The 17,043-nt window shown below is 41.3% G+C and overlaps 1 protein-coding gene across 1 annotated transcript in view; it reads left to right on the forward strand.

Moving 5' to 3' along the window:
* Window positions 1-16,858, forward strand: part of ERCC6L (ERCC excision repair 6 like, spindle assembly checkpoint helicase) — a 32,020-nt gene extending 15,162 nt beyond the window's left edge. The window contains exon 2 of the mRNA XM_070785152.1: window positions 10,335-16,858. Coding sequence (XP_070641253.1) covers window positions 10,335-13,995 — 3,661 coding nt within the window. The 3' untranslated portion in view covers window positions 13,996-16,858. The remainder of the gene's footprint in view (window positions 1-10,334) is intronic.
* Window positions 16,859-17,043: the final 185 nt, after the last annotated feature.

The following is a 17,043-nucleotide window of genomic DNA, read 5'->3' on the forward strand; positions in this document are numbered from 1 at the left end:
ATGTCTCTCCTTTTTAATATGCTGTCTAGGTTGGTCATAGCTTTTCTTCCAAGAGTAAGCATTTTTAGTTTCGTGGCTGCAGTTACCATCTGCAGTGATTTTGGACCCCCAGAAAAAGTCTCTCACTGTTTCCATTGTTTCCCCAACTATTTGCCATGAAGAGTGTGACCAGATGCCATGATCATAGTTTTTTAAATGTTGAGTTTTAAGCCAACTTTTTCACTCTCCTCTTTCACTTTCATCAAGAGGCTCTTTAGTTCTTCTTCACTTTCTGCTGTAAGGGTGGTGTCATATACATATCTGAGGTTATTGATTTCTCCCAGCAATCTTGATTCCAACTTGTGCTTCATCCAGCCTGGCATTTTGCATGATGGACTCTGCATATAAGTTAAATAAACAGGGACAGTATATAGACTTGACATATTCCTTTCCCAATTTGGAACCACTCTGTTTCCATGTCCAGTTGTAATTGCTTCTTGACCTGCATACAGATTTCTCAGGAGGCAGGTAAGGCATTCTGGTATTCCCATCTCTTGAAGAATGTTCCACAGTTTGTTGTGATCCACACAGTCAAAGGCTTTGGCATAGTCAGTAAAGCAGAAGTAGATGTTTTTCTGGAACTGTCTTCCTTTTTCAGTGATCCAGTGGATGTTGGCAATTTGATCTCTGGTTCCTCTGCCTTTTCTAAATCCAGCTTGAACATTTGAAAGTTCACGGTTCATGTACTGTTGAAGCCTGACTTGGAGAATTTTGAGCATTACTTTGCTAGCATGTGAGATGAGTGCAATGGTGCAGTAGTTTGAACATTCTTTGGCATTGCCTTTCTGTGGGATTGGACCTTTTCCAGTCCTGTGGCCACTGCTGAGTTTTCCAAATTTCCTGGCATGTTGAGTGAAGCACTTTCACAGCATCGTCTTTCAGGATTTGAAATAGCTCAACTGGAATTCCATCACCTCCACTAGCTTTGTGTGTAGTGATGCTTCCTAAGGCCCACTTGACTTCACATTCCAGGATGTCTGACTCTAGGTGAGTGATCACACCATCATGGTTATCTGGGTCATTATCTTTTTTGTATAGTTCTTCTGTGTATTCTTGGTACCTCTTCTTAATATCTTCTGCTTCTGTTAGGTCCATACTATTTCTGTCCTTTATTGTGCCCATCTGTGCATGAAATGTTCCCTTGGTATCTCTAATTTTCTTGAAGAGATCTCTAGTCTTTCCCATTCTGTTGTTTTCCTGTTTCTTTGCATTGATCATGGAGGAAGGCTTTCTTATCTCTCCTTGCTATTCTTTGGAAGTCTGCATTCACATGGTTATATCTTTCCTTTTCTCCTTTGCCTTTAGCTTCTCTTCTTTTCTTAGCTATTTGTAAGGCCTCCTCAGACAACCATTTTGCCTTTTTACATCTCTTTTTTGGGGGAATGGTCTTGATCACCGCCTCCTGTACAATGTCATGAACCTCCATCCATAGTTCTTCAGGCACTCTGTCTATCAGATTTAATCCCTTGAATCTATTTATCACTTATACTGTATAATCATAAGGGATTTGATTTAAGTTATACCTGAATGGTCTAGTGGTTTTCCCCACTTTCTTCAATTTAAGTCTGAATTTTGCAATAAGGAGCTCATGATCGGAGCCACAGTTAGCTCCTGGTCTTGTTTTTGTTGACTGTATAGAGCTTCTCCATCTTTGGCTACAAAGAATATAATCAATCTGATTTCGGTGTTGGCCATCTGGTGATGTCCATGTGTAGAGTCTTCTCCTGTGTTCTTGGAAGAGGGTGTTTGCTATGACCAGTGCTTTCTCTTGGCAAAACTCTGTTATCCTTTGCCCTGCTTCATTCTGTACTCCAAGGCCAAATTTGCCTGTTACTCCAGGTATCTCTGGGAGAAGGCAATGGCACCCCACTCCAGTACTCTTGTCTGGAAAATCCCATAGACGGAGGAGCCTGGTGAGCTGAAGTCCACGGGGTCACAAAGAGTCGGACACGACTGAACGACTTCACTTTCACTTTTCACTTTCATGCACTGGAGAAAGAAATGGCAACCCACTCCAGTGTTCTTGCCTGGAGAATCCCAGGAATGGGGTAGCCTTGTGTGCTGCCGTCTATGGGGTCGCACAGAGTTGGACACGACTGAAGCGACTTAGCAGCAGCAGCAGCCAGGTATCTCTTGACTTCCTACTTTTGCATTCTAGTCCCCTATGATAAAAGGACATCTTTTTTGGGTGTTAGTTCTAGAAGGTCCTGTAGTTCTTCATACAACCATTCAACTTCAGCTTCTTCAGCATTACTGGTCAGGGTATAGACTTGGATTACTGTGATGTTGAATGGCTTGCCTTGGAAACTAACAGAGATCATTGTTTTTGAGAGTGCATCCAAGTACTGCATTTTGGACTCTTGTTGACTATGAGGGCTATTCCATTTCCCTAAGGGATTCTTGCCTACAGTAGTAGATATAATGGTCATCTTAGTTAAATGCCATTCCATTCCATTTTAGTTCACTGTTTCCTAAAATGTCGATGTTCACTCTTGCCATCTCTTGTTTGACCACTTCCAATTTACCTTGATTCATGGACCTAACATTCCAGGTTCCTATGCAGTATTGTTCTTTACACCATCAGACTTTACTTCCATCATGAGTCACATCCACAACTGGGTGTTGTTTCCACTTTGGCTCTGTCTCTTCATTCTTTCTGGAGTTATTTCTCTATTCTTCTCCATAGCATATTGGGCACCTACCAGCCTGGGGAGTTCATCTTTCAGTGTCCTATCTTTTTGCCTTTTCATGCTGTTCATGGGGTTTTGAAGGCAAGAATACTGAAGTGCTTTGCCATTCCCTTCTCCAGTCGACCACGTTTTGTCAGAACTCTCCACCATGACCTGTCTGTCTTGGGTGGCCCTACACGGCCTGGCTCATAGTTTCATTGAGTTAGACGAGGCCGTGGTCCATGTGATCAGTTTGATTAGTTTTCTGTGATTGTGGTTTTTATTCTGTCTTCCCCCTGAGGGATACTTCCCTGGTGGCTCAGAGGGTAAAGCGTCTGCCTGCAATGTGGGAGACCCATGTTCGATCCCTGGGTTGGGAAGATCCCCTGGAGAAGGAAATGGCAACCCATTCCAGTATTCTTGTTGGAGAATTCCATGGACAGAGGAGTCTGGTAGGCTACAGTGCACAGGGTCGCAAAGAGTGGGACACAACTGAGCAGTATCAATTTTCCCTCTGAGGGATAAGGATAAGAGGCTTATGGAATCTTCCTGATGAGAGAGACTGACTGTGGGGGAAACTGGGTCTTGTTCTGATAGGCAGGGCCATGCACAGTAAATCTTTAATCCAAATTCTGTTGATGGGCGGAAATGTGTTCCCTCTCTGTTGTTCCCAGCCTGGAAATTGCTCCCTGTGTTCTCCTAGGGAGAATGAATCGATCCTGCCCCTCCCCACCTCCTCTCTGCTCCCAGGCTTCCCTGTCCTTCACCAGCTCCCACAGCTTGCTCAAACTCATGTCCATTGAGTCAGTGATGCCATCCAACCATCTCATCCTCTGTCGTCCCCTTCTCCACTTTCTCCCTCAATCTTTCCCCATGTCAGGGTCTTTTCTAATGTATCAGCTCTTTGCATCAGGTGACCAAAGTATTGGAGCTTCAGCTTCAGTAGTTGTGGTGTTCAGGCTTATTTGCTCCATGTCATATGGGCTCTTCCTGAACGAGGGATCGAACCCATGCACCCTGCATTGGTAGGTGGATTCTTATCCACCGCACCAACAGGCAAGTCCACAAATGGACTTTTTTTTTCTTTTTTTTAAAAAAACTTTTAATTCCAGAGTAGTTTTAGATTTACAAGTATATCACAAAGATAATACAGAGAGTTCCCATATATCCGACACCTAGTTTCCTGTATTCTTAACATCTTACATTTGTGTGGTACATTAATTACAGTTAATAAACCAGTACTGATACATTATTACTCAGTAAATCCATACTTGTTTTTGGATTTAGGCAAAACCTAAATCCTTCGGTTTTGCCTGATATCCTTTTTGTATTCCAGCATCCTGTCTAGGACACCACATTATGTTTTGTCATCTGTCTCTTTAGGTTCTTGCCTCTGACAGTTTCTTAGACTTGCCAGTATTTTTGATGACCTTGACCATTTTGAGGAGTACTGATCAGGCAGTTTGTATACTGTTCCCCTAGTTGGGATTTGTCAGTGTACTTTCTTATGTTTAGACTGCAGCTTTTGGTTTTGGGGTGGGGGAGCAGGGAGACTACAGAGGTAAATTACCCTTTTCATTAAATCATGTCAAAGTGAAAGTGTAAGTCACTCAGTCATGTCTGACTCTTTGCGACCCCTTGGACTATACAGTCATGGAATTCTCCAGGCCAGAATACTGGAGTGGGTAGCCCTTTCCTTCTCCAGGGGATCTTCCCAACCCAGGGATCGAACCCAGGTCTCCCACATTGTAGGCAGATTCTTTACCAGCTGAGCTACAAGGGAAGCCCAAGAGTACTGGAGTGGGTAGCCTATCCCTTCTCCAGCGGATCTTCCCGACCCAGGAATCAAACCGGGGTGTCCTGCATTGCAAGTGGATTCTTTACCAACTAAGCTATCAGGGAAACCAAAAAAGGGTACATATTATCCACATGACTTATCACTGTTGATGTTGACCATAATCACCTGGGTGAGGTACTGTTTGCCAGGTTCTTCACTTTAATTTTGTTTTGGTTTTGGCCATACCACATGGTTTGTGGGATCTTAGTTCTCCGACCAGGGATCAAACCCGTGCCCCCTGCAGTGGAAGCACGGAGTCCTAACCACTGGCCCACCAGGAAATTCCCAGTTTCTTCACTTTAAAGGTACTTTTTTCCACACTGCACTTTTCCATACTGTACTCTTTGGAAGGATGTTACTACGTGTACTTCATAGTTAAGTATTAGGAATTATGCTTCATTTTCCTGAGGGTCGAGTATCTGTATAAATTATTTGAAATTCTTCTGCACAGGAGATTTGCTTCATTTCCTATACTTATTCACTCATTTATATTGGACTAATATATCTGTGGACTCATGACTATTTATTTTCTACTTTGAGTTATAATCCAATACTACTTCATTGTATTGCTCAAATTGTTCTGGCTTTGACCATTGGGAGCTCTTTCATTTGGCACTTGTGTCTCTGACACACTCCTTTCATTGTGGGATGTTGTTTGTATTTGACCACTTCCTTACTTTCTGACAATACAGCATGCTCCAGGCTCATCTTATAGATTTCTTGCCATAACCCTAGAATGCCATTTTTCCAAGGAGGCCTGGTCCTTTTATTCGCAAATGGTACTAGAAGTAAAGATCTGGGTGCTTGATGTGCTTGTTACTGCTGGGGTTTCCTTGCTTCTAGGCCCTCTTAGCTGACAGAGCAAGGAAATATGTGTATATACTAACCCATGTATATCCACATGTCTGTAAATATTTTTAGGTGTAACTATCTGTGTTTATCTATCTAGATGGCATCACCGACCTGGACATGGGTTTGAGCAAGCTTTGGGAGTTGGTGATGGACAGGGAAGCCTGGCGTGCTGTAGTCCGTGGGGTCACAAAGAGTTGGACACGCCTGAGTGACTGAACTGAACTGATCTGTATTTATGTTGAACATGGGTTTATAGTGATGTTTCTAATTCTGATCCATTACCGCCTAGATCATTGTAACCTTCTCTTAACCAGTCTGTAAACTCCCATTCCAACAGTGAGAAACCTGGCTCCCACTATCTGCCATCCATTTACTTAATGCTTCAACTCTAGCATACATGCATTTCAGTATCAGAACTTTTACGTCATACCCCCATGGGAAACAACTGTATCCTCTAGAGTACATGCTTATGTTTCTTTTGGTTTTACTCTCACAGACTTGATTCATTTCCTAGGTTACTTAGGTCAGCACATTTTCCCTCCACCCTCTTCAGTGAGGTTGTTTCATACATTTGTAATACAGCTAGATGGTTTCATGGTGATTTTAATACAGTGTGTTAAATGTACTGATAGAGATGAACATATAGGGGAATATTGAGGTAGAACAACTGATGGGGGAGGGTAGGGATGAAAGGCATCCTAGAGGAACCACAGGTGAGGCCTGATTTTATTTTATTTTTTTTTTAACATGGTTATTTTAGTTTATTAAATATATGACTATTTAAGATGGTTAACTGTTAAGCAATGGAACAGGTTTCTTTTTTTTAAACTTAAATTTATTTATTTTAATTAGAGGCTAATTACTTTACAATATTGTATTGGTTTTGCCATACGTCACCATGAATCTGCCACGGGTGTACACGTGTTCCCAATCCTGAACCCCCCTCCCACCTCCCTCCCCATACCATCCCTCTGGGTCATCCCAGTGCACCAGCCCCAAGCTTCCTGTATCCTGCATCGAACCTGGACTGGCAATTCATTTCTTATATGATATTATACAAGTTTCAATGCCATTCTCCCAAATCATCCCCCACCTCCCTCTCCCACAGAGTCCAAAAGACTGTTCTATACATCTGTCTCTTTTGCTGTCTTGCATACAGGGTTATCATTACCATCTTTCTAAATTCCATATATATGCGTTAGTATACTGTATTGGTGTTTTTTTTTTCTGGCTTACTTCACTCTGTATAACAGGCTCCAGTTTCATCCACCTCATTAGAACTGATTCAAATGTATTCTTTTTAATGGCTGAGTAATACTCCATTGTGTATATGTACCACAGCTTTCTTATCCATTCATCTGCTGATGGACATCTAGGTTGCTTCCATGTCCTGGCTATTATAAACAGTGCTGTGATGAACATTGGGGTACACGTGTCTTGAAATGTGGGTTCTGGACCAGAAGCATTAGCATCACCTGGGAACTTTGTAGAACTACAAATTCTTGGGCCTCACTACAGAATCAGAAAATCTGATGTTGGGGTCCAGCAATCTGTGTTTTAACAAGCCTTCCAGGAGATTGTGGAGAAGGCAATGGCAACCCACTCCAGTACTCTAGCCTGGAAAATCCCATGGGTGGAGGAGCCTGGTAGGCTGCAGTCCATGGGGTCGTGAAGAGTTGGACACAACAGAGCAACTTCACTTTCACTTTTCACTTTCATGCATTGGAGAAGGAAATGGCAACCCACTCCAGTGTTCTTGCCTGGAGAATCCCAGGGACGGGGGAGCCTGGTGGGCTGCCATCTATGGGGTCGCACAGAGTCGGACACGACTGAAATGATGCAGCAGCAGCAGCCAGGAGATTGTGCAGAACATTGAGAAACAGTGTCTTAAAGAATGAGTGAGGTCAGCTTGGAGAGGAGTATAGCCCAGAAGAGGAAGGTAGTGTGAGGCTAAGCTTTGGAGGACAAAGTAGTATGATGGGCATAAGAGGTTAAAAGAAAATGTTTGAGGCAGGAAGTGGCAGAAGTTAAGGCAGAGAGATCAGCAGTTCCTGGCTGTATCAGTCAGGGCCTGGAATGCCAGGCTACAGAGCTTAAACTTCATTCTTAGGCCATAGGAAGCCACTGAAGATTTTGTTGTTGTTGTTGTTAACAGATTTGTTGAGGTACCATTCCATTCTCAAACTATAAAAGAGTACAGTTTAATAATTTTTAGTATGTTCACAGAGTTGTGCACCCCATCACCACAGTTAGTTTTAGAACATTTTCATCACCCTTAAAAGAGATTCCTTACCTTTCAGCCATCATACCCTCTCGTCCATGAATGCCCCAGCCACCAGCCCCTGGCAACCACTAATATACTTTCTCTGTGAATTTGCCTAACTTGGACATTTCATATAAACAGAATCATAAAATATATGCCCTTTTATGACTGGCTTTTTTATGTATAGTTGATGTACAATATTATGTAAGTTACAGGTGTATGATACAGTGATTCACAATTTTTAAAGCTTATATTCCATATATAGTTATTAGAAAATATTGGCTGTATTTCCTGTGTTGTACAATATACCCTTGTAACTTATTTTATACCTGATAGTTAGTACCTCTTAATCCCTTACCCCTATGTTGCCCGCCACGACCCCCATTCCTCTCCCCAATGGTAACCACTAATTTGTCCTCTGTATCAGTGAGTGACTGGCTTATTATTTCATGTAGCAAAATGTTTTTAAGACTCATTCATGCTGTAGCATTATTTCATTCCTTTTTATGGCTGCATATATTTTGTATGGGTATACCACCTTTTTATCTGGTATATCATCATTTGATGGACATTTGTGTTATTTCCCCTTTTGGTTTAGTGAATAATATAATACTGCTGTGAACATTCATGTACAAGATTTTCTGTGACCAAATGTTTTCATTTCTCTTGGGTATATACCTGGGAGTAGAATTCCTAAATTACATGGTAACTCTATGTGTAACTTTTTAAGGAACTGATGGACTAATTTCTGAAGCACTGACTCCATTTTACATTCCTACCAACAGTGTTATAGAGTTGCAGTTTTTCCACTTTTTTGTTTTGCTGTCAACACTTGGTATTTTCTCTTTTTGATTCTAGTCATCCTAATGGGCATGAAGTGTTATTGTGGTTTTGGTTTGCATTTTCCCTAATGACTAATAATGTTGAGCATCTTTTCATGTGGTTGTAAGCTATTTGTATATCTTCCTTGGAGAAATAGTCAGATACTTTGCCCATTTTAATTGGGTTACTTGTCTTTTTTTTTTTTTTTTGGGCGGGATCTTAGTTCCCTGATGAAGGATTGAACCCAGGGCCATGGCAGTGAAAGTGTTGAATCCTAACCACTGGACCACCAGGGAAGTCCCTCTTTGTCTTTTAGTTATTGAGTTGTAAGAGTTCTTTATATATTCTAGGTACAAATCCTTTATCAGGTACAAGATTTGCAAGTATTTTCTCTCATTCCTTGGGTTGTCTTTTCACTTTCTTCATGGTATCCTTTGTAGCACAAATGTTTTTAGCTTTTATGAAGCCCAATTTATTTTTTACTTTGGTTGCACATGTGTTTGGCACCATATCTAAGAAACCATTGCCAAATCCAAGGTCATGACAGAGTTACACCTATTACACCTAACTTTCTTCTAAGAGTTTTGTGGTTTCAGCACTTATATTTAGGTCTTTGATTCATTTTGAATTAATTTTTGTGTATGTTGTGAGGTGGGGGACCAATTTCATTCTTTTGCACATGGATATTTACTTAAAAAGACTACTCTTTCCTCAGTGAATTGTTGTGGCACCCTTTCCAAATCTGTCAACTGTAAACCACTGAAGACTTTTAAGCAAAGGACGGACAATTTCTTCTATGTTTTAAGACAGTATCTCTGACTCCTGTGCAGAGAATATGTTGGAGGGGCCAAGAGTGGACATAGGGAAACCAGTGAGTAGGAAGTTGCAGTTATCCAATCCAGAGATGATGGTGACTTGGACCACAGTAGTGGTAGAGATGAGAGAGCAAGACACAGGTTATCTTTGGGAAATAAAGTTAGGAGGGCTTGGGGGACTGTTGGCTAAGGGACGAGGTGGTTAGAAAGAGAGAAAAGGCAAGGGTCACTCATTTGGATTGGAGTCAAGGATGATCTTTAGATTTTTAGCTTGAATGGCTGAGTGGATGTTACTGTCATTTATTACCATACAAACGGAGAAACACGCCTTAAGAGGGGAAATAATAAGTTTAGTTTGGAATTAATTGAATTGGAGGTGCCTGTGAAACTTTCAAGTGGAGATGTACAGAAGGCAGTTGGAATATGGGTTTAGACTAGAGCTTGAGGGCAAGCCTTGGGTTGGAGAAAGTGTTTTGGGAGTTAGGAACACATAGGTGGGAGTGGCAGCTCTAGGAGACAATAAGGAGAAAGGAAAAGGAGTGAGAAGAGGGCTAGGACTGAGCCTTTGGGGAGGAAGAATAGGAACCTGAGAAAGACCCAGAGAGGAAATGGCCAGTGATGGGGGAGGAAACCAGGAGGAATCTATATGAATCCAGTGGAGGGAGGGATTTGCAAGGGCAGAGTGATCAACCGTGAAATGTATCACAGAGATCCAGAAAAATAAGGCCTGAGAAGTGCTTATGTATGTTCTTGTTTCCATGCTCCCACAATATAGGTTGGTTATTTCCTACAATTAGTACCTGAAGTTGTTGCTAGCAGGGTTTGGTGGATATTTGTGTCTTCTTAAGTGGTATCTTCTGTGCTAATCTTTCCCATCCTGAATTGAAGATATTGAAAGCTCAACTATGGTTTGGGTTCCAAAATGGACTCTAAAGCATTCTTAGACTGAATGTTCAATTTGTTTCCTTTCTTTCTAATCTTCTATCTATCAGTCTCTCTCTATGTATGCATAGCTTTTTTTAACCTTATTTTTACAGATATGTGAAGGAGGCCAAAGAAGCAACTAAGAATGGAGATCTGGAACAAGCACTTAAACTTTTCAACTTGGCAAAGGACATTTTTCCTAACGAAAAGGTGATGAGCAGAATCCAAAAAATACAGGAAGCCTTGGAGGAGTTGGCAGAACATGGAGATGATGAATTCATAGATGTGTGCAACTCTGGCCTGCTGCTTTATCAAGAACTGCATAACCAACTATATGAGTACCAGAAGGAAGGTATAGCTTTCCTGTACAGCCTGTATAGGGATGGAAGGAGAGGTGGCATTCTGGCAGATGATATGGGGTTAGGAAAGACTGTTCAAATCATTGCTTTCCTTTCTGGTATGTTTGATGCTTCACTTGTGAACCATGTGCTGCTGATCATGCCAACCAGTCTCATCAGCACATGGCTAAGAGAATTTGTCAAGTGGACTCCAGGAATGAGAGTCAAAACTTTTCATGGTCCTAGCAAGGATGAACGTACCAGAAACCTCTGTCGGATTCAGCAAAGGAATGGTGTCATTATCACCACATACCAAATGTTAATCAATAATTGGCAGCAGCTTTCCAGCTTGAATGGCCAAGAGTTTTTGTGGGACTATGTCATCCTTGATGAAGCACATAAAATAAAAAGCTCGTCTACCAAGTCAGCAATATGTGCTCGTGCAATCCCTGCCAGTAATCGCATCCTCCTCACAGGAACCCCAATCCAGAATAATTTACAAGAACTATGGTCCCTATTTGATTTTGCTTGTCAAGGGTCCCTGCTAGGAACACTAAGAACTTTTAAAATGGAGTATGAAAATCCTATTACTAGAGCAAGAGAGAAGGATGCTACCCCAGGGGAAAAAGCTTTGGGATTTAAAATATCTGAAAACTTAATGGCAATCATAAAGCCCTATTTTCTCAGGAGGACTAAAGAAGAGGTACAGAAGAAAAAGTCAAGCAACCCAGAGGTCCAGCTTAGTGAAAAGAGTCCAGATGTTGGTGCCATATGTGAAATGCCTTCCCTTTCCAGGAAAAATGATTTAATTATTTGGATACGTCTTGTACCTTTACAAGAAGAAATATACAGGAAATTTGTGTCTCTAGATCATATCAAGGAGTTGTTAATGGAGACACGCTCACCTTTGGCTGAGCTGGGTGTCTTAAAGAAGCTCTGTGATCATCCTAGGCTGCTATCTGCACGAGCTTGTGGTTTGCTGAATCTAGGAGCTGCCAAATTCTCTGTTCAGGATGAAATTGAAGGGGAAGATTCCTCAGATGTGGACCATATTGATCAAATAAGTGATGATACACTGATGGAAGAATCTGGAAAGATGTTATTTCTAATGGACCTGCTTAAGAAACTGCGAGATGAAGGGCATCAAACTCTGGTGTTTTCCCAGTCAAGACGAATTCTAAACATCATTGAACGTCTCTTAAAGAATAGGCACTTTAAGATATTGCGAATTGATGGAACAATTACTCATCTTGTGGAACGAGAAAAAAGAATTAGTTTATTCCAGCAAAATAAAGATTACTCTGTTTTTCTGCTTACCACTCAAGTAGGTGGTGTTGGCTTAACACTAACTGCAGCAAGCAGAGTGGTCATCTTTGACCCTAGCTGGAATCCTGCAACTGATGCTCAAGCTGTGGATAGGGTTTACCGAATTGGACAGAAAGAAAATGTTGTAGTTTATAGGCTTATCACTTGTGGAACTGTAGAGGAAAAAATATACAGAAGACAGGTTTTCAAGGACTCATTAATAAGACAAACTACTGGTGATAAGAAGAACCCTTTCCGATATTTTAGTAAACAAGAATTGAGAGAGCTCTTTACAATTGAGGATTTTCAGAACTCTGCAACCCAGCTGCAGCTTCAGTCTTTGCATGCTGCTCAGAGGAGATCTGATAAGAACCTAGATGAACATATTGCCTTCCTGCACTCTTTGAGGATAGCTGGAATCTCAGACCATGATTTGATGTACACGCGTGACCTGTCTGTTAAAGAAGAGCTTGATGTGATCGAAGACTCTCACTATATTCAACAAAGGGTTCAGAAAGCTCAATTCCTTGTTGAATCCGAGTCTCAAAATACAGAGCTCTTAATGGAAAGACAAAAAATGGGGAATGAGGGCATCTGGCTGAGAGAACCTGTATATCAAACAAAGAAGAAACGTCCCAAAGTAAATAAACCACAGCCTCAGCCTTCATCTCATCTACCTGTTTATCACACCCAGGAAGAAATCAGTTCTCTAATGGCCAGCATGATCATTGATGATCTGCCCAAAGAGGATGAGAAAGATCTCTCCAGGATAAAGCTGAATGATACCATCCCACAAGATGGTAGGCACCCATGTGTAATTACACTTAATGATGACTTTGTCACTACTTTACCCAAAGGGTGTGGAGATGTAGAAGAGATTTTCCCTGACTCTTTATCAGGGATGGCGCTACAAAAAGAGGCATCACAAGAGGGGTTTATGCAGGAGTCAGAGCAAGAGAGCCCTCTGGCAAGTTTTAATTATTTACCTAGCAAGTCAGCCAGAGTTGATCTTGGACCAAATCTAGATCAACTAGAGGATGATGAGGTTTTACATCATTGCAATCCCTCGCCTGCTAATCCCAAAACAAAGGAATATCAAAGGCCAGAATCGAATGTATCTGTTATTAAAATAGCTGATGATGACTTAACAGCAGCCCACAGTGCACTGCAGGATGCTCAAGCGAATGAGGCCAAATTGGAAGAGGAACCTTTAGCCTCTTCAGGACAGTATGCATGTGATTTCAATCTTTTCTTGGAAGACTCTGCAGACAATGGACAAAATCTTTCCAGTCAGTTTTTGGAGCATGTGGAGAAAGAAAATAGCTTGTGTGGCTCTGCAGCTAATTCCAGAGCAGAGTCAGTGCATAGCAAAGCATGTCTCAGTGTGGATCTTTCTGAGGAAGATGATGAGCCAGAAGAAGTTGTTAATGTGAAAATCAGAAGAAAAGCCAGACGAATTGATTCAGATAATGAAGATGAACATACTTTTAAAGATACTTCAAGCACAAACCCATTCAACACATCTCCCTTCCCATTTTTATCTGTAAAACAGTTTGATGCCTCAACTCCCAAAAATGACATCAGTCTACCTGAAAGGTTCTTTTCACCTAAAATATCTGACAGTATAAATAAGTCTGTAAACTCTAGAAGATCCCTGGCTTCTAGGAGGTCTCTTATTAATGTGGTTTTAGACCACGTGGAAGATATGGAGGAAAGACTTGACAATAGCAGTGAAGCAAAGGTTGTTGAAGATCATCTGGAGGAAGGAGCAGAGGAAAGTGGTGACGAAGCCCCAGAGCATACAAAAGAAGATCCTTCCAGAGAAACACTGTCTTCAGAAAATAAATCCAGTCAGTTAAGTACATCTAAGCCTGGTGCTCTGGCTCAGGAGACCTCTCCAGGTGACCCTGAGCCTTTGTCTGATGGACAGTTGGTTGACTCTCCCCAGGATGAGGCAATGGAGGCTGTGAATGACTATGACACTCTTGTCTTGCATGGAAAAGAACTGAAAGAGTGTGGAAAAATACAGGAGGCCTTAGACTGCTTGGTTAAAGCACTTGACATAAAAAGCTCAGATCCTGAAGTCATGCTCATGACTTTAAGTTTGTATAAACAACTTAATAAAACTTGAGAATATAACCTGTTTTATAGTATTTTAGAGCAAAACTTGAGTATGAGGTAATTTGTTCCCATAATTGGATTCTTTGGGAGCATGAAGCCTTCAGGCTTAAGGTGAAAGAACTCAAAAAGTGAGTTTTTGTTCTAACTTTTTTTTGCAAATTTTGTGTTACTGCTTTCCTGCTCTTTTCCTGCTTTCCTGCTGCTTTCCTGCTTTTCCTGCTCCTGCTTTCCCTCATAGATATATTTTGGTATTCTGAGCACTAGGTTAATATTTCTTTGCTCAGGTATTCTTATATTTTTCTTTTAGGCATACTCTGTAAACCATAGAACTATGTTATTTCTAGAGAAGTTTTTGTAACATTACTCTGGCCATTTTAAATTTTACTCTGAGAATGTCAATTTTGTATACCACAATCCAGATAATAATAATATTAAAGTTACTTTTCTCAAGCATTTTTCATTGTTTCTTTCAGTGAGATGGTTGATATTGACAAATACATGTAAAAATCATTTAGGCAGAATTCTGTTATTAGTATTCCAGATCGAAGACCCACTTAACATACACTAGCATGTAGGCTGTTGGTTTACTACAGGCAGACTGGGATAAGGTACCTGGTGCTGGGCTGCTTTATCACTGGTGCCCTACCCTGGAGTCCCTTTGCAGACCATTTGGCCATCTGTCACCACCACCACCTGAGTTCTGACACATGCTAACACGTTATATCTTCAGGTTGTAGACTGAAAAGGAGTTTGGTTCCCTCCTAAAAACAAAAAGTGCAGCATAGCATTTTGTGCTCTATCACTGGAGAATTTATCAAGTACCATCTGTGTATTAGGTACTCTACATAGGTTTCTTGTTTAATCCTTACCATAATCCTTTGAGGTCAAGGGTAGTATTTCCATTTTTTAATTGAAGAAATGGCTTGGTGAGACTGTGACCTGCCCAAGATCACACAGTAAGGGGTGAAATGGATTGTTAACCATGTGTTACCTAGTGACAAGCCAGTATAATAACTGAGCTGCTTTTACTCACAACATTTCTGACACCAAATGTGGGGTTTTTCCACACCTAGCAGTTCTCCATTTCTTTGCAGACACCAACTGGGTATTCTACAATTCAACTCAATTCTGACACTCCCTGGATTAGAGTCAAACTGCACACAGGTTTAAGGACTCACTCCCATAAGACTGCCCTCACGTCAGATGCCAGTTACTAGTATTAGGGTCCCATGTTATCCACACTTCTCTTCAGCTTGGCTACAAATTGAGGGTTCCTGAGGATGGCTGCTTCTTCAGGTTCAGTAATTTGTTTGAACAGCTCATAGAACTTAGGAAAACCTATTATTACTGGTCTTTATAACTATAACTCAGGAACAGCCAAATGAAAGATGCATGGGGCAAGGTATGGAGAATGAGGTGTGTGTGAGCTTCTGTGTCTTCTCTGGGCATGGTCACACTTCCAGCATCTTGATGTGTTCACCAACCTGAAGCTCTCTGAACCCTGTCATTTAGAATTTTTTTACAGAGGTTCCATTGTGTAGGTATGATTGTTTAAATCATTTAAATCACTGGCCATTGGTAAATATCTATTTCTAGCACCTCTCTTCTCCCTAGAGGCCAGGGAGTGAGGCCAAGAGTTCCAAGCCACTAATTAAGTCTTTCTGGTGACCAGTCCCCATCCTGAAGCTATTGAGGGGTCCTCAGCCACCAATCATATCATTAACATAAAAAAGGCCAAATCACTACATAGATTCCAGGGGAGCCATGTTGCCAGTAACTAGGGACAAAGATATATATATATTTTTATCACATACACACATGAAAGTTCCATGGATGGAGGAGCCTGGTAGGCTACCGTCCATGGGGTCGCAAAGAGTTGGACACGACTGAGCAAATTTACTTTCTTTCTATCGTTTCTTTTGGAGAGAAGGAAATGGCAACCCACTCCTGTGTTCTTGCCTGGAGAATCCCATGGATGGAGGGGCCTGGTGGGCTGTGGTCTACGGGATTGCAAAGAGTCGGGCATGACTAAGCAACTAACACACACACACACACATGAAAGCTACTTGTAAATGACATGTAATACACGTTACTGTTATATGTATTATAAAATATATAGAATCTTGAAAAAAATGAGCTGAAGCTTAAATAATAGGTTATCTTCTGCTTTATTGACTATGCCAAAGCCTTTGACTGTGTGGATCACAATAAACTGGAAAATTCTTCAAGAGATGGGAATACCAGACCACCTGATCTGCCTCTTGAGAAATTTGTATGCAGGTCAGGAAGCAACAGTTAGAACTGGACATGGAACAAACAACAGACTGGTTCCAAATAGGAAAAGGAGTATGTCAAGGCTGTATATTGTCACCCTGCTTATTTAACTTCTATGCAGAGTACATCATGAGAAATGCTGGGCTGGAAGAAACACAAACTGGAATCAAGATTGCCGGGAGAAATATCAATAACGTCAGATATGCAGATGACACCACCCTTATGGCAGAAAGTGAAGAGGAACTCAAAAGCCTCTTGATGAAAGTGAAAGAGGCAAGTGAAAAAGTTGGCTTAAAGCTCAACATTCAGAAAACGAAGATCATGGCATCCGGTCCCACCATTTCATGGGAAATAGATGTGGAAACAGTGTCAGACTTTATTTTTCTGGGCTCCAAAATCACTACAGATGGTGACTGCAGCCATGAAATTAAAAGTCGCTTACTCCTTGGAAGGAAAGTTATGACCAACCTAGATAGCATATTCAAAAGCAGAGACTACTTTGCCAACAAAGGTTCATCTAGTCAAGGCTATGGTTTTTCCAGTGGTCATGTATGGATGTGAGAGTTGGACTGTGAAGAAGGCTGAGCACCGAAGAATTGATGCTTTTGAACTGTGGTGTTGGAGAAGACTCTTGAGAGTCCCTTGGACTGCAAGGAGATCCAACCAGTCCATTCTGAAGGAGATCAGCCCTGGGATTTCTTTGGAAGGAATGATGCTAAAGCTGAAAATGCAGTACTTTGGCCACCTCATGTGAAGAGTTGACTCACTGGAAAAGACCCTGATG

Source organism: Bos indicus, chromosome X (genome assembly GCF_029378745.1).
Source record: "Bos indicus isolate NIAB-ARS_2022 breed Sahiwal x Tharparkar chromosome X, NIAB-ARS_B.indTharparkar_mat_pri_1.0, whole genome shotgun sequence".
NCBI classification, from domain to species: domain Eukaryota; kingdom Metazoa; phylum Chordata; class Mammalia; order Artiodactyla; family Bovidae; genus Bos; species Bos indicus.